A 17,730-nucleotide genomic window follows, 5' to 3' on the forward strand; every position below is an offset into this window, starting at 1 on the left:
TGGTCTGGAGAGAGTTTGATGTGAGAAGTGGTCTGAAGATGAAGATGATTTGGTACGCTTGGGGGGTGTTTTTTGAGGAATGAGTATTTGGAGGGTATGTTTAGAATATAGATGGTTGCAAAAAGTAATCAAGTAAATAGTAAAAATTAAAATTTCAATAGATTATTGTCTAACTTTTATTTTTTATTTGATTTAATTCGTATCGTTCTTATTTTTTTAATATAAAAGTGTAAGAAAAGACATACACGTATAGAATAAAATGATGAACAAACTACTGATGATGTCTGAACAATGTAGATCTTAATTCTAGAGATATATTTTACCTAAATTTTAGGGTGCGTTCGATACATGTAGAAAATGAGAGTAGAATTCTAATTTCATGGAATTTCAATTCTCACCCTAATTCCTAGGAATTTCAATTCTTTGATTTCAAGGAAAATCTTCACTTTTTGAATTAAGATGGAATTCGAATTCCATATAATTAAAAAACTGTTTGATAGAATTTCTTAAAATTTAGATAAAATTCGAATTCCATCGTCATTTTTCACTCTTATCAAACCACCTTAAAGTATTGATGTCTGTCTATATTTAATTTACTGGTTGTATTATGAGCTTTTTTTATTTTTATAATTTAATTTTAATGAGTTTAACGTGAAATATTTCTTCATACGAAAAAAAGACATGCAGAGTTATCTAAACCTACCTATTCCGTGAACTATTCCTTATGAGAAATGAAGGCGCTTTTTAAAGTTTCGACTTTTTGATTTTTTTTTTTTTTTATCCTTCTTCCCAAACAAACTCAATATCTACTAAACTTGTCCCTAGTTATACTTAAAAGCATTGGTTTTGTTTTCGAGATTTGAACACTTAAAATTTCTTTTATATTTTATGTTATATTAATATAAATATATAATTTATTAATTTACAAATTCAAATATTATTAAAAATACATTTCCGCTGTAAAATAAAAGAGTATGGAAATGTATATATACTACGAGTCATGGCGGAGGGAACATTTCAGAGCTCTCTTTGGAGGCAGTTGAAAGCCACTGATCAATCGTTACACTTGTATTGTCCAAGAAGAGCAAGAAAGTAAAGAAGAAAAATTGGAGCCTCCAAGCGGCGTTGTTCCGAAGATGAAATCCGGCGGGGGAGAGGAGTTCGAGGTGGGTTTCTTTGGAAATCAGGGATTTGGTGAAGTAGAGAAGAGTTCTCCTGAAGAAGTTCGGACATCCGTATCTCCCGTTCTTGAAGATTGGAACACAGGTTTGGCCATTTCTTGTGTTAGATTCGATGTAAACGATTCTCATTGTTTCTTGAGAAGCAGTTTAGAGCGGCACTTCAACGAGCCTTTCGTAGGATCAATCCAACACGGTGCTCTTAGGATAATGGAGGAATGCCCTAATTTTAGGAATGCGGACTTTACTAATAAAAGGCAGTGTGTTTTTGAGGGATTGAACAAAATGGTAGCGAATGATGAAGGCAATGGATGTTCTCTGAAAATTAAAGTAATTGATGAAACGGCTGTGATTGAGACAATTTCTGGTAATAGATTTAGAATCGGCAACGAGGAGGAGGACCATGTAGGGTTTGGTAAATATTCTGAGAGGATTGATGAGAAGAATATTACGAAGCAAGAAACACATGCCAGGAAAAAGAAACGACCTAGAAGAAGGGGAAAGGGTGCCAAAAATATGTCTAGATCAACAAATCCAGTGGAACAGTCTCCAAATCACACGGTTGAGTCTCACATTAGCCGCCAAGAGAAAAGCAAGGACACCAAGAGGGCTTACTCAAGGGAGGAGCTAATGGCAATGAGGTCTGTAAATTTAGAAGAACAGAGGAAAAAATGGATTCAGGCATACTGTGGGCTTGAGCCTACTGTGGCAAGGGAATATGACGGCCTGGTTGGTTGTAATCGTCAAAAACACATCCAGGTTAACTTTGATCCAAGGAAACAATGCTCATATAAGGATTTCAAAGCCCCTGGGCTCCTTGGTATATGTCCTTTTTCTCCACAACAGTAATGTTCAACATAAACTTTGTACTTACTTTCTTTGTGTTGAAATCTGTACACACACGATGCTTCCTGACAATTACTTGGTTTTTTGCATGTCCCTACACACATGTTGTTCATTTGTCATATAATTTTAAAACATCTTGGCCTTGCTACATTTAATTGAGGTATAGGCAATTGTATGCTGAGGCTAAATATCATATTTTACCTTGTCTTGAGCACTTGTTGGTTTATCAGGAGTCTTAATTAATTTGACTAAGAGATGGCACAAATGTTATAGAATATGTATTATATTATATATATTTACTTGAATATGTTATACCATCTAAGTTATTTAGATAAATTATGTTGGAGGGTTCACAAGTGCTAGTGTTTCTCTAGGTAATAGCAAGTGCTTGCAGTCTGTCCTTCAGGCTTTTCTGCCATTCTTCATTATTAAAATGTTCTATGAACACTTTTAATTAGATTCCAAATTAGTAGCCTCTCCTAGAGAATGGATAGCTATTTATTGTCTATAATAGCATGAAAACCTGTAGTGACTAGTTGACACTAGATCTCCAAGGTGTTATGTGCAATGTATATTCTTCATTGATTAATGGTTTCTACTACTACATTCCCTATAAGGGTTTTTGTTTTTGTTATACTTGTGGAGATTTTGGAGGCTCTGTATATCATTTCTCAATGCTTTCTCTACTGGATATTGGTCCTTGACGATCTTGGTTTTTTTTCCCCCGGCTAGGAATGGGTTCACTTCTTCATGTTCACGTGTCTGGTAGCTGCATATGGAAGAAGGAACCATGTGAAAGTCCTTGTTCATTGAAGAATTGACTGCAAAGGCTTTGTGTGCAACATACACTACAGACCTCCACCAAAACTATGTCCTTTGTTTGTATACTTAGGCACATGATAGGTTATCCTATAAATGTCACCCACATATGGGCCTTCTCTTGGGCACTAATTTCTTGCAACATGGCATCTACATGCAGAGTCATGCTGTATATTCATTGTATTTGTTGATATAATGGTCAATGGTGGAGACTGCAGCTGTACATGATAGGCAATAGAGTGTTGAATTTGTTGATGGAACTTACTGTGCAAATGCCTGTTACTGGAATGGAGGGGGATGGTCTTCTTAATACTCAATTGGTTGCACTTCCTCCATGGTGTGTTTGATGAAGTAATTTCACAGCATTTGAAATGTGTTGATACTTTGGTCTTAAAGCTGCTAGAACTTCTGTGGATAAACATCTTGAAACCATTCATGTGAAGATTCTTTTCAAACCCATTGATAATGGAACTGAGAACCCGAACCCAGCTCGTGGGCCAATTCAAATGCACCCTTACACTTTCACTATTGAGTCAAAAGTTGAAAATAATTTTTATCTTATTTTTCCTTTTAACACTCGTCTGGGAGGGCGATGGGGGTAGGAGAGGACAAGTTACATAAATAATAAAATAATTCTTAGAATTGGCTTCTTTACCGTTAGTTTTTCTCTCTTTGAAGACACTTGAACACAAACCCTTACCTATTTTATGATTGGAGACTTATTAATGTAGCTAAGAATGTGCAATCGGTTATACTCAAATCAAACTAATCGAAAATCACGAACCGAATTGAACTAAATCATATGTAATAACCGAGCCAACTGATTAACCCTAACAAATTAAACTAACCGACACCTAAACCGTGATAATCGAACCAATACAAAATAACCAACAAACTGAACATTGGTTCTATGTTGCTGTTGCCGCCAACCACCTAGCCGACTGGTGATTCCGATGATCAAAACCCCAACCACAGTGACCCACATACTCAAAATCAAAAGCATCTAATGGTTGGATTTTAATATATTTAGTTTTCAATGTAAAATAAAAGTAGAAGGAAAACTTATTGAAGGGACCATCGACGTTGTATCTGGCTTTCATCTTCATCTTCACCATTAGCAAGGAATAGTAGAGGGAGAGAGAAAGGATGAAGAGATGAGGTGAGAAGATGATCAGCATCATTGGAAGGGACAAAGAGAAGAGTCAAAAGACAAACATCACACTATCGACGACAGCGAAGGATGGAGATGCCATCAGCAATGGCAAGGAATGGAGAATGGAGAAGGCTATCAATGAGGGATGGAGACTGGAGAAGAAGGGCTAAAAGGTTATCGCCTATGGGGATTTGGGTGCTGCGTGGGGTGCCAAGTCCGCGTTTGGGGAAGGGTGCGATTTGGTTTGGTTTGGTTTGGTTTGAGAGTACACGATTCAATTCGATTTTTTGATTATTTATATTAAAATAACCAAATCAAATCGAATAATTGCTTTTTAGAAGAAAATATAACCGAACCAAACTGTTTTCTATGAAAAACCGAATCGAACCAACCAAACTTGTCAATTCGATTCAGTTAGTTCGGTTTACCCGAACTTCTGCTCACCCCTATACATACCCAATGAGTTTACCAAATGCATACCTGAACAAAATACTTGCAATTTCTCATCTGCAATAACGAACAGAAGATGGAAATGAGAGAAACGTGGATGGTGTTATCGAATTAGAACATAGAGTGAAATTATCACTTTGAAAGATAGAGATTGAAAGGAAAGGGGGGTCTTGAACTAATAAAATTATAGCAATAATTTACAAATATTCACCAAAACAAACGCAGCAGAGAGAACAAAAGAAGTCGGTTCTTAGCCCCATTGAATTGGAAATTGTGATCATGAAAATGAATGATAAATGACAATATACATAATGAGTTACCTAATCTACCTGCAAGTCATGGAACCTTAATGCAAACATGGCATGGCCACATGGAAGCATACAAAACTATTGTCTTGACCACGTTGATTGAAATAAAAGAAAACGAAATACCCTGACGACTTTAGATGGCCAAGCTCATCCAAAACAATAGTCAAATTACAACAAATTCAACCATTGTAATAAACTCCCATAGGTATGCCAAGAAGATTCACGCCAGCCCAAATTTAAGATCCTATAGTAAAATAGTACATTCAGCGCAGCACACAAGTAAACTCAATCCCAACATCCATCCCATCCACCAATTTTGGGAACTCACACCATCACAAGATTAATCAGCAACTGTTTCAACAAACCAGTCAAAAAGTGTGATGAAATGGGGGCAAACCAAGCCTCTACACATCCAATCTCAATTCCACAACGAACAAATAAAATGAAAAAACTTTATATATTCATATGGAGTCAAGTTCTAGAGCAGCCCAACAAAATAGAAACCAAACTGTGTAGGCATGTGCTGCAAATCCAGTTAGGAAAAGCGAATTTTATTAGACCCTTAAATCTCTGGAGCAGGTGCAGGAGACTTCAGAAGTGGTTGGAGCGCCTTAACTACAATGCTCATATTTGGCCGGAACTCAGCCTCATACTGCACACATAATGCTGCCACGGCTGCCAGCTGCATCACCAAAAGAGCACAGGGTTTGTTAATTTCATCTGAGTATTTGTATGTGCATATATGCACGTGTAAGATTGTACGTGCATGTTGTGAGAGAGAGAGAGAGAAAGAGACCTTAGCAACTCCTTTTGGAGGATACTCGCCCTTAAGCTTTAGATCAACACACTGTTTAACTTTGTCTTCACTTAATCTTGGAGTAGCCTATTAAGATTAAAAAATAAATGCATTAATTTCATCCAGTAGTATGATATTCTTAATATATATGTGTGTACAAATATATAATATATAGATACTGGAGACACAAGACTAAAAACAGACAAGGACAAAATGAAAATGAAAAGGAAAGGTTGAGAAAGCAATCACACAAAACAGAGGCTTACCCAAGTGACAAGACTCTGTTGTCCACGAGGCATGGTATGATCAACAGGTTTCCGACCAGTCAGGAGCTCCAGCAGAACCACTCCAAAGCTATAAACATCACTCTTCTGTGTCAATTGTCCAGTCATTGCATATCTGCACAAGATTTTTCAACCACCAACTTAATTACAGAATCATTTCTTTAATACTGCAGACACTCCATATGCTAATTTGGAAAAGAATATCGGGATAAGAACATAGCGAATTTTTCCTCTCTGTTTTTTTTTTTTTTTTTTTTTTTGGGGGGGGGGGGGGGGGGGGGGGTTGAGAAAGAGATCAACAAAAATTTAGAACAAAACAACCCATGTTCTTATTTAAGGAAAGGCAAATGCAATTGACAAATCCTATAAACTCCGGTCAGAGACCAGAAAAAGTATTTACCTCCATCCCAGGCAAAATACAGCCAAGTGGCATTCCTAGTAGCCAAGCCTTGGTAATCCTAATTCCATTTAACTCCATAAGGTATCGTTGTATATTAGAATCCAAACCCTACTTACCTTATCAGATGATACTTTAATGTTATACTGCCCAGAAGAAGGAAAAATTACAAAGTAAAAGAAAATATATATATATATATAATACATCATTCAATAAAGGATTTATGTCATGGATTGATGAACTAACAGAATGTTAAGGACATATTTTCTACATTAAAATATTTGATAGTCAACAAAAATCATGGGACAAAGATCTTAAAAGTCATGATCAGTATGAATCACTTAACTAGTGGTTAAATACATTATACGTGCATTATAATGAAAGTACAGTCCCACACAATCATTTCTCATAGTTAAAAAAAGTCTCACACAACTACAAAATAACAATGCTGAACCTTTCACAAGAAATACAACGATGTATATGCATAGGGATTAAAACAAAATAGCCACAAAATTGGATAGGAGAGGGGTTTCAGGAGTATTACTCTGGTGCATGATAGCCAAATGTTCCTAGGACCCTTGTAGAATGAAGGCGAGCAGCCATGTCAGGGGCTTGATTTGAAAGGTTAAAATCAGCAATTTTTGCCTTGAAATCTTCAAATAGAAGCACATTACTGGATCTGATATCTCGGTGTATTATAGAAGGTTGAACCTTCTCATGCAAATATTCCAATCCCCTAGCGGCATCAACAGCAATTCTAACCCGTTGCATCCAGTCCAGCACGGGGCCTGGCTGAGCTCCTTGGACTCCCTTTCTGCCTGCAGGGTAGAGATTGCTATTCATTAAGCAATCCAACTCAGTCAAGGGAAGGTGCATTAATTAAGCATACCATGCAAGATGTCATGAAGAGAACCCATGGTTGCAAATTCATATGCCAGCACTCGGATATTTCCTTCTACACAGTAACCATGCAACTCAACAAGATTATCATGTTTCAACCTTGAAACTGTGGAAACCTAAAGTGGAAAGTACAAGTATAATCAATTATGAGAATAGGTAAAGGAATACACTTAATGAAGAATGTGAGGCGTTTAATGAAATTAAATGATAATTTTTTTTCATAGAAATTAATCACCTGAGTCAAGAACTCAACATTTGACTCCGGCTCGGCCGCAACATCAAGCTTTTTAACTGCCACAGCTTTTCCATTGCTTAGATTTGCGTAGTATACTCTTCCATAGGATCCTTCCCCAATCAATGCTTTTGAGCCAAAATTGTCAGTTTTTTCTTTCAGCTCATCCAAGGACAGTGCTGGCACTTCAATAGGTGGAACTGCCTTTTGAACTTCAGCCTTGACGGGAGCAGAAGCCTTTGACCCTTTTGGATATCCTGAAAAATGCGCATAAAGAAGTAAGCAGGCATAAAAAGTAAAGATGAAAACAAAAATATGATAAAGCAAAACATCACAAGATAGCTTCCAAGAACCCCAAAATAGAAGTATCTTAGTATAAAAATTGATATGCATTTTTTGTCCCTATATAACACAAAAATAATCCCAACTTCTTGTCTTACAATCTTTGCTTTACACACCAAAGGAAAAAAATGTTGGCCTATCTCTGCACAAACTTCACCAACTCCTGCACCCTCTTTCCCCTATTTGAGGACTCTGTCCCCATTTCTTTTCAAGAGATAAATGTAAAGGCTAGGGTTAATTAGCAAATTTTAGCTAGTGTATCAATTCTACAACTTTAATTTATCAATTTGACATTTGAAATTTCAATTTTGAATCAATTCTACAACACTGTTAAAACTTAAATAATTAATAATCTTTTGATATATTAATTATTGATTTTTCTTCCCATTTTTCAAACTTTATCGTGCACATAACTAGAGTTTGTCATTATGTGCATGGTTAATTAAAGGAACAGGAAGAGAAAGAAAATCTTATTTTACAAGGGCAAACTAACAAACATCAAACAAAATCTAATATATTCAGACAAAGATGTCATGGTGTATACTATTTGCAGACGACATAGTGTTGGTGGATGAAATAAAAGGAGTGAACACTAAGCTTGAGTTGTGGAGAAACAATTTAGAATCTAAGAGATTTAAATTAAGTAGAAAGAAAACAGAATATAAGAAATGTATATTTAGTAAGAATGCAAAAGTGGAGGATGTTATAATAAAATTGGAAGACCAAATCTTACAAAGAAAATACCATTTTCGATATTTGGGATCAGTGATTCAAAAAAATGGAGAAATTCACAAGGATGTCACACATAAAATTAAGGCATGTTGGCTAAAATGGAGAAATGCATCGAGGGTGTTATGTGATGGTAAAATCCCATTAAAACTGAAAGAAAAATTCTATAGGACAGCTATAAGACCAATTTTGTTGTATGATTTAGAATGTTGAGCAGTCAAATACCAGCATGAGCAAAAGACAAGGGTGGCGGAGATGAGGACGTTAAGATGGATGCATGGCCATACAAGAAATGATAAAATTAGAAATGAAGTTATTCGTAATAAGGTAGGAATAGTGCCAATCAAGGAGAAGATGAGAGAGACTGGACTAAGATGGTTTGGTCATGTGAGAAGGAGACCAAGAGACGCTCCTGTGAGGAGAGTTGATGAAATGGAACAATTAGTCAAAAAAAGAGGTAGAAGCAGACTCAATAAAACTTTGGGAGAGACATTAAAGTTTGATATGAAGTGTATGGACCTAAATAAAGATATGACAAAAGACAGAAATACATGGAAGTCTAGAATTCATGTAGCCGACCCCACATAGTGGGATAAAGGTTGGATATGCTGTTATTATGGTTGTTGTTAACATAAAGGGTGTTGCCAATGCACAAAATTCCCCACTTTGCACAGGTTGGATGAGGGTCATATTTGTATGCAGTCCTTCCCTATCCTTTTTTTTTTTTTTTCTTTACAAAAATGTTGTTACTTCCACAACTCAAACCTCTGACCTTTCTATCACTAAGGAACCACCTCACTTTGCTACTAAGGCATGCCCACTTAACCCATAGTTGATGTGCAAAATAATATTCCTAGGCACAACTCTATCTTTTATATCAAAAGCTTCATGTAATGTATAAAGATCAAATACCAATATTTTAAAGAACAAAATTCTTATTACTGTCACCCACCCAACATCTATAATTCCAGTCACATGAGAGATTATTCTGTTGGCATCAAATCAATCATCTAGACATAAAAAATGGCCCAAACCATTCAACCAACAAAAAGAAAAGTTGTATCCATCAAAAAACTTTAAAAGATGCTCATTGAAAACAAATCAATCAACTGAAACAACTCCATTGCCAATATTAAACACAAATACCGGTCAGACTAGCATACCATCATTATGGTTCGCTGGACTTTTGAAAGGCTCGTTATCAGTTGACTGATAGGGCTCCTCTACTTGACAAACACAGCACAACCACTTGCGCATCCTTGATTTTTTTTTCTCAAATAAAGATCGTCCACGGCACTTGGTTTCTGCAGATGGACAAAATAACCAGGAGATGGAGCATGTGCCTGGGGAATTAATAAAATATAGAAAATTAAAAAACTGCAGAAAATAAACATCACAACCAATAGATCACAGTCCCATAAAGATAAAGTTCAACTTTCACTCAAACTGCACATTGAGAAACTTAAAAATCAAAGTTCCAATATTCATTTGAAGAAAAAGTTTCGATAACAATTTAACGTTCCCCAACAGCAATCATTTAAAGCCAATTCCAAAAAGAACGTGTTTGAAAAATAGGTCAAACCAAAAAAACTATCCTTTAATATACTAAATTTTACAATCAGGTTTTTCAATTTTAGAGGTGCCCCTCCCCAATTTCTACCATTTTCATAAAAGCCCTCACATATTTCATCCAATGATTTAGGGACCTTGCATAATTCATGTGCCAGCCACTTTTTACCCCCAAAAAAATGAAATTGGAACTAATTGCTTTAATCCCCTTTGAAAATAGATGGAGAATATATAACAAATCTGCTTACCAATTATAACATCAACAACATATAGTTTGTGAAGGTTTAAATCTACATTTCACAATATCCAACTCAAGACAGCCACACAGATGCAACCAAATTTTGAAGGAAAAATACAATGGAAACATGGGGAGTCCATCACTCGACCATATTGACCAAATCTTCCTTGTAATACATCTGAATTTTGAACACTCGAATAATTCTAAGAAGTCAGACATGTGATCAAATCCAATACTTTATTGAGCATCTAAAAACACAAAAAGACTAAATGGAATTAATGACACATCAACAGATTAATGATTCCAGGATTTGAGAGAGGATACAGATCGCAGGAGGAAATGGAAAAATAGAATTTTAGACAGCATATAAGATTAGATGATTATCAATACAATATATGGAGAGAGAGAGAGAGAGAGAGAGAGAGAGAGAGAGAGAGGGAAGGTAGAGTGATCATCGACCAGTTGGACTGTAAAATACTTAGTTGCCTGTTGAATTGTAATGGGTGGAAATGGATGCCACCATGGTTGGATCCAACTGGATCAAGCATAAATGGATTGATCAGATACCAGACATGAAAAAACCCAGTACATTAATAACTTTAATACCTCATTGCCCGTCCAAACTCGGCCCAAATTAAACTAGAGGTTATGTTCATTTGACTACAAACCTTAAACTTATTTTCTTTCAAAAATAACTGACAATGCACACACCACTCAGTTCACTATACTGATGCATCCAAAGACATTGTTCACGCTATTGTCCTAATCCACCATGGTGATCTCCAACACATAGATTGATTTATGAGTCCATACATGACACATTAACCTGATCTTGACACCCAAAATCAACTGCCTGCTCAAAGCATCAAATCAGTTTTCGTTAAGCAACACATAACTGTCCACAGCCAACTGATACTTCCTGGCGGTAAAAGCCATTCCTAAGCCTGGTGAAGAATGTCAACCCCATCAGTGAATAGGAAACCAAGAGTTAAATAGGGCATGGGGAATAAACCTTCCTTGAGTACAGGGTTTGCATTCTTCTGATCAGATCAGATTTTTTTTCTTTGAAGTTTGAAATTCTTAGTATCTCAGATTTCTCAAGTTTGATGATCAATTTGAGTGTGTATGTTTTGGTAGCATGAATAAGTTATAAGTTTGTGATATAGCATCTGACTATGAGATTTGGGTTTGTGGGATCTTGAAGGTAATTGAACAAGAATGGCAGAGATTCATATTGGTTTTCAAATTCCGCTGGAAAACAGATGGAATCGGCACCGACTTTGTTGTTTTCAGTGTTCATATTATAGAACAGTTTCTTCTTGAAATGCCTGTTGTTTCACAGAAATGTTGCCCCGAGAGAGTGAGAGAGAGAGAGCAATAGCCAGATTTTCAAGGATATGTGGAAAATAAACTACTAAAAATTTATTACAACAGTATAGAAAATAATATTAATTATGACCTAACTTTCAAATAGCTATTACAATTTTACATGCCCGAGAGATCATAGCATATTTGAAGTTTAGAACATAAGGTCGATGTACACGTTAACTTGCAAACAGAACCCTAATCAAATTAACATGCAAAAGTTCATAAATTCAAGAATCCATCAAGAGACTCGTAATTCAAATGTTAAAAAACCAGAGAAAGAAGAAAAAAACAAAAATTCAAGAGTGACCCATCACTCTCACCAATAGACCACGGCGAACAATCTTATCATCCATAAGAAAGACAGATGATCTGATCTCAAACCGTTTATCGAGAAAACACAACTAAACACACCCACCCACACATACAAAAATTGCAATAAAACAAGAAAAAACAAGAAATGAATGACTCAAGAATTAATGCGAGAACGAGAAGATCCATAAAAGCACGAGAGCGAATTTAGAGACGAAAGAAGTGATAATAGAATAACCAAATATACGCGAATAATAGGGCACGAAAGGCAGATCAAGAAGCGGAATTGAAGGCGTTACCTGTATTTGTTCTGTGTGTGTGTGGGTGTGCGTCTCTCTCTCGCCCTCCCTCTCTCGCTCGCTTTCTCTTTTCTCTTCGTTAGGGCTCAAAAAATAGGAGGAAACGGGTAAGCAGAACAAAGAGAGAAGTTCGACAGAGAGATCTCTCTGTCTCTCTCCTATTTGCGTATATATACGAGTGCAAAAGGAGAGAGAGAGAGAGAGAGAGAGAGAGAGAGAGAGAGAGGTGGGGGGAGCGGACGGTGGGGAAAAGCGGTGGAAGAAGGGGCCGTGAAAAAGAGAGCCAACTGTCTAAAGCTTTTGTTTAGGGGAGAGGCGGAAAGAAGCCCTTGACGGTTTCTTCAAGCTTGTTTGCTTCCATTTACTCTCTGTCCCCTCCCCCCTTTTGTTATATATGTAATAGTAAAATTATTTTAAAAATTAGTTATTGTTGAAAGACATGACTTTAAATCTTATTATTAACACAGTTTATCTTTTAGTTTTTAGAGAAGATAAACGAAGGATATACTATGATCTTAATTCGTCAATAAAAAATATAAATAAGAGGAGATAGTTGCCGATCATAGTTTTATTTCCTTGTCTATTAGTTACTCTCACTTAATTAATTTAACGCTTGATTTAAAAAAAAATTTACTTTATCAATGGATCTTTACATATCAATACTTTATATTTGTTTATAGTAGCTCGTGTTTTGTGTATATAAAAAAAATAACAAATTCGAGTGAAGTTCTTTAGTGGATAACAATTTTTTTTTTATATTTTTAAAATAAAAGTTTAAATAAAATAAATCTTTAGGTAATAATAAAATTATTTTAGAAATTAATTATCATTTTAGAGATCACGAAGTAAAAATGACATTTTTATATTCATATCTTTATTTTTTTAACCTAAATGGTTGTCTCTTTCATTGACTTAGCATGTGATAAGCCAATTATTTTTATCAAAGATAGGTATTTTGGTAAAAAAATAATAATAATTTTTTTACATATACTTAATCATATAATAAGATGTATTTTCATGTTAATATAATTTAAATTTAAAAAAAAAACAATTTCCAAACTTACCATTTAGATTGCATGGTTTAAACATTGGAACTGATTTAATCCTTAGATTCCAAATGAAGCAGACAAATGTACGGGATTTATATGAATTAATCAATAAATAATAATTTGATTAAGGCAAATAAAACAATAATCAATTGGAATGGACAGCTCAAAATCAGTTGGGCCTCCAGCCAGATAAACTTTGTGTGGCCCAGCGGGGGTAAGTGAAGTTTCCTATAAAAGTGGAGGGGGACCGACCGACCATATTGTTGAATAAAAATTGAATGTTAAATCATTATTATTGTTTTTACTCCAATCCATGTGTAGGGGTGTGCAAAATATCGGGTAAACCGATTTAATCGAATCGAACTGATTGGTTCGGTCAGTTCGGTTCGGTTAGTCATAATAATTGGTTCGATTTCGGTTACTCATTTAGCAAAAATTTGGTTAATCGGTTCAGTTCGATTATTTTAGTAAAAATAATCGAAAATCGAATCGAACCGTGGAGTGCTGTAATAACCCCCCCGGCCTGCGTGAACTGAACCGTGAACCCCCCTCCCTCACGCGAGCGCGACACCCCAGATGCCCAGATCTCCTTCCCTCTTCGTCTCTTCTTCCCTCTTCGTCATTCTCTCTCTCGCTCTCTCGCCATTTCATTCTAATACCAAATCTTCTTCCACCATCTCTTGCCGTCGCCGATGGCAAAGATGATGGCTCTTCGACTTCGAGGCTTTGTAGACGGTAGATCAAAGAGAAGATTGAGAAGACCCAGAAGGCGGAACGACAGAATCGATCCTTGGTCATTTCATTTTCTCGGTCGCCATCATCTCCGACATTGACTGTTGTTTCCGTCGAAGCAACCACCTTCGATGCTTCCGCTCTAACATCGACGCCAACTTGGACCTTCGACACAACAACGCCAACTTCAATGCCTACGTGTGCATCTCTTTCTCCTCTGATTTCACCACCGTGCTTGCCATTCGGTAAGTTTTCTGCTCTCCAACTTCTATTTTTCCAGAAGCATTAAGAGTTCTTTAACTATAGATTTTTAGATCTACAAAAATTCAACCGTCCGATCAAACTTATTTTTAGATATATGAATCGTTGTGGTTGGGGGAATCCAATGATTGGTTCCAATCATTGGAATCACTGGCCGGCCACCTGGTGGCCGGTGACGACAGACGTTCAATCTCTTCGATAGGCTAGGTTAGTTTGGTTTTCGGTTCGGTTCGGTTACCATGTTTTAGTTTTCGGTTAGTTTGGGTTCGGTTAGTGGGGTTGGTTGGTTCGGTTATTATATGCTGGTCGGTTCAGTTCGGTTAGAAAATTTTAGGTAATTCGGTTCGATTATAACCGATTGCACACCCCTATCCATGTGTATATATATTAAATTAATGTAATATATACGGATGAGCGTGCGTTTTATCACAGCCTCTTTTGCATTACAATAATCGGTCTTTATTTAGATTCATTCATTTTCGTTACATGTACAGTAATCTCTTAGCTCGAATTTATTTATTTATACTAGTAATTCATACAAATAATGAAGCTCAATAAGACCTAGTCTTCGTCCCATGTTAAGTCTGTCACTATACTCATAAAAAAACATAATAATGATATAACAAATAAATAATAATTATCCTGAGATGTCCTACTTTACAGAGACTCCACCGTTCGATCTCGCGATTTTTAGTAAAAAAAATAAATTGAGTTTGATCTACGATGATTGTGTAAAGAAATAGATTCGAACCTGAAAATACAATCTGTCTACCATTCCTTATTGATCACTAAGGTAATTCCAAAAAATAATAATTATCCTATCTTGTTCATATCTTACTGTGTGTGTTTTTTATATAAGTAGATTGAAAAGATTAATATAAACTAATATAATGTCACATGATAATTAAATTTGATCATCTAAATTGATTGAATGAGCCAGATATAAAATTGGATTTAGGATTACATCATTCTTAATTGATTTTAAACCAAAAAACAAAAAGAATCGTTGTTATTGGTATATTTTTCATTTTTATTAGTTATCGTATATTATGTTTAAACTGACAAAATTATCAAAAAGAATCTGATGATTTTATTATATTTAAAAAATAAATAAATTTATTTTAAAAATACATTTTGAACCTTAGAAACTTATCATTTAACTCTTAATAATTTAGTAGCATGTAAATAATTTTACAGAATCAAATTAATAGTCTAGTGATTAACATTACATGGAAACACAAATGCAACACAACATGGATGCGAAACACCACAATATATATAATATTTTTTTATATACATATTACTTTATAATTATTTTTTATATTATATAATAGGAATAATATATATAAATATACATGATATTCTTTTCAAAGGTTGGGTTAACCCGACCCGCTCAGTTTGGGATATAAAATGTCAGGTTGGGGAGAGGAAACCCTAGCAGCAGACGCAGTAGTCGCCGCCTTCATCTGTTCCTCTCTCCCTCTCGCCTGAGTCTCTATTTCCTCTTCTCTTCGGCCAACAGTCGCTGTCATTCGGCTCACCCCCTATTCTTTTCATCCGGCAGTACCTTCTGTCTTCTCTAGGTAACTAACTGTCGTCCTAAACGCAAACGACAGAAGTTCTCCCATTTAAGGTAAGCGCTTGAGATTTTTTTTTAAAAAAAATAATTTCCAAGACCTAGTGAAATCCAACAGTTTGATTGTTTGTGGTTATTGGCTATGTAGGGTTGCAAGACCAAGGTGATCCTAATGGTCGGTTATGATCGTCATAATGGAATCTTCCATGGACGATGGTTGGCGATCGATGACAGAAACGACCATTTTTTTCCTAAAATTTAATTTCCAGATTTTGTGAGATTCAGCCGTCGGATAGTGTTGATATTTTGGTATATGGATCACTAAACCAAGACGATTCCAATAGTCAAAATCTATCATGGATGGTGACCGGTGCTTGGCTACAGAAACGGATGTTAGACATGCGTGTTTTTATTTTAATTATTTTTTATTAAAATACCATGTCGGACACGTGTGTCGGTCGCCATGTTCGTGTATGACACTACACAGACATTGCATTCAACTCTTTGCCTACGTGTCTGGGCCTAGGACTGTAATGAGACGAGCCGCTTGACGTTAGGCTCGAAAAAAACTCGTTCATGTTCGGCTTAATTCATAAACGAGCTATGCTTGAGTTTGGATTTAAAGTTCAAAAGTTAAACGAGCCGAGCTATAGCAACCCAATATTCAGCTTGTTAGCTCAAGAGCTGGCTCATTTGAAAGCTCGCAAACTGACTCGCTAAGGGTAGATTTAGTAGTGAGCTGCCTTGGGATAAAGCCCAAGGCAGCCCACAACAAAATTTATTTTTGTAATGTAATTTTTTTAATTTTTTAGTAGTAGCCCAATCTTAATTTAGTCCAGCCCACCTCCAATTTTGCTCAGCCCTAGCCCATCCCACCTATTTGGATTCGCCCCTGCAACACGCAATTTGGCTCGACAAATGGACTCGTCAACTGGCTCAATTGTAAGCTTGTAAACAAGCTTGCGAACTAATTCACAAATTGGCTCAACAAATTAGCTCATAAACAAAGCTCGTGAACTAGCTCAATAGTATGCTCGTGAGCTGGCTCAATAGTAGATTCATGAGTTGGCTCAATAATTGATTTGTTATCAAGTTCGCCAATTGGCTTTCAAATGAACTCGCGAGCTAGATTGATTATGAGCTCGTGAATAAAATGAATTGAGTTAATAATTAAAGTTAATTATGTAAATTTAACAATATGCCAATATGTATAAAATAAAATATATAAAGAAATAATGCTTTATTCCTTTAAATTAATGACTAAATAATATCAATTTTATATAAATTAATCTTATAAAAATATTAACATTATATTAAAAATAATCTCTTTGACAACCACATGACTTTTTATATAATAAATTGAATATCAATATGTATAATTTTTAAATAAGTCAACAAGTAAATAAATATCAAAACATTACAATTTCAGAAAAAAATATACTATTTTTGTGATGATTCAAACCTACAATATTTAGATTTGTATATTTTGAATAGTTTTTTTACCATTAAACTAAGCACATTTAGTCGACAATTAATGCTATATATTTTTATATAAAAATATAATATACACTTAGTTTCGTAATATTTGTTTATATAAAAATATATCGTATATTATATTTACATTTAATTAGATTTAGATATATATAAACATAAGAAAAATTAATTAAATTAATTATAGAATTTTTGGTCAAATACATATATATTAATTGAATCAATAAATGCAAGTTATTATTTTTAGTAGGTTAACCATCAATAAATGCATCGTGTTTGATTAATCAAACACTTACATTGTCATGTTATATATTTATTAATTAATTATTAAATATCATAATAAAATTTATCTTTCTCCTTATATACTAAAACATTAAATTGTAAGTGAGACTAATACTCCAATA

General features: G+C 35.1%; 2 protein-coding genes across 4 annotated transcripts; one reads left to right on the plus strand and one right to left on the minus strand.

The window, feature by feature from the left end:
• Nucleotides 1-1,018: 1,018 nt before the first annotated feature.
• LOC127811882 (uncharacterized) lies at nucleotides 1,019-3,195 on the plus strand. Of its 2 annotated transcripts, none has more exons than XM_052352079.1 (2): nucleotides 1,019-2,023; nucleotides 2,757-3,195. In XM_052352079.1, the coding sequence occupies exons 1-2, from the start codon at nucleotides 1,137-1,139 to the stop codon at nucleotides 2,791-2,793; spliced, it is 924 nt and encodes a 307-aa protein (XP_052208039.1). In that variant the 5' UTR covers nucleotides 1,019-1,136; the 3' UTR covers nucleotides 2,794-3,195. The 2 variants fall into 2 exon arrangements, with proteins under 2 accessions (XP_052208039.1, XP_052208038.1); XM_052352078.1 differs by having other exon boundaries at nucleotides 1,019-1,998.
• A 1,778-nt stretch (nucleotides 3,196-4,973) lies between these two features.
• LOC127812068 (PTI1-like tyrosine-protein kinase 3) lies at nucleotides 4,974-12,565 on the minus strand. 2 transcript variants are annotated; one of them, XM_052352371.1, is made up of 8 exons: nucleotides 12,218-12,565; nucleotides 9,598-9,738; nucleotides 7,367-7,620; nucleotides 7,121-7,247; nucleotides 6,776-7,049; nucleotides 5,817-5,949; nucleotides 5,551-5,637; nucleotides 4,974-5,436 (listed from the first exon to the last, which is right to left on the minus strand). In XM_052352371.1, the coding sequence occupies exons 2-8, from the start codon at nucleotides 9,689-9,691 to the stop codon at nucleotides 5,317-5,319; spliced, it is 1,089 nt and encodes a 362-aa protein (XP_052208331.1). In that variant the 5' UTR covers nucleotides 9,692-9,738; nucleotides 12,218-12,565; the 3' UTR covers nucleotides 4,974-5,316. The 2 variants fall into 2 exon arrangements, with proteins under 2 accessions (XP_052208331.1, XP_052208330.1); XM_052352370.1 differs by having other exon boundaries at nucleotides 9,598-9,777.
• Nucleotides 12,566-17,730: the final 5,165 nt, after the last annotated feature.

Source organism: Diospyros lotus, chromosome 10 (genome assembly GCF_014633365.1).
Source record: "Diospyros lotus cultivar Yz01 chromosome 10, ASM1463336v1, whole genome shotgun sequence".
Lineage (NCBI taxonomy): Eukaryota > Viridiplantae > Streptophyta > Magnoliopsida > Ericales > Ebenaceae > Diospyros > Diospyros lotus.

What these genes read in the sequence shown, in the direction of transcription:
- LOC127811882 (XM_052352078.1), top strand. Translation starts at nt 1,137, where the DNA reads ATGAAATCCGGCGGGGGAGAGGAGTTCGAGGTGGGTTTCTTTGGAAAT. An exon ending in CAAAGCCCCTGGGCTCCTTG is followed by an intron (nt 1,999 to 2,756) that starts GTATATGTCCTT and finishes TCCCCCGGCTAG; the next exon opens with GAATGGGTTCACTTCTTCAT.
- LOC127812068 (XM_052352371.1), bottom strand. Translation starts at nt 9,691, where the DNA reads ATGCGCAAGTGGTTGTGCTGTGTTTGTCAAGTAGAGGAGCCCTATCAG. An exon ending in TCCAGCGAACCATAATGATG is followed by an intron (nt 7,621 to 9,597) that starts GTATGCTAGTCT and finishes CGCATTTTTCAG; the next exon opens with GATATCCAAAAGGGTCAAAG. An exon ending in CTCCAAAAGGAGTTGCTAAG is followed by an intron (nt 5,437 to 5,550) that starts GTCTCTTTCTCT and finishes TTGGTGATGCAG; the next exon opens with CTGGCAGCCGTGGCAGCATT.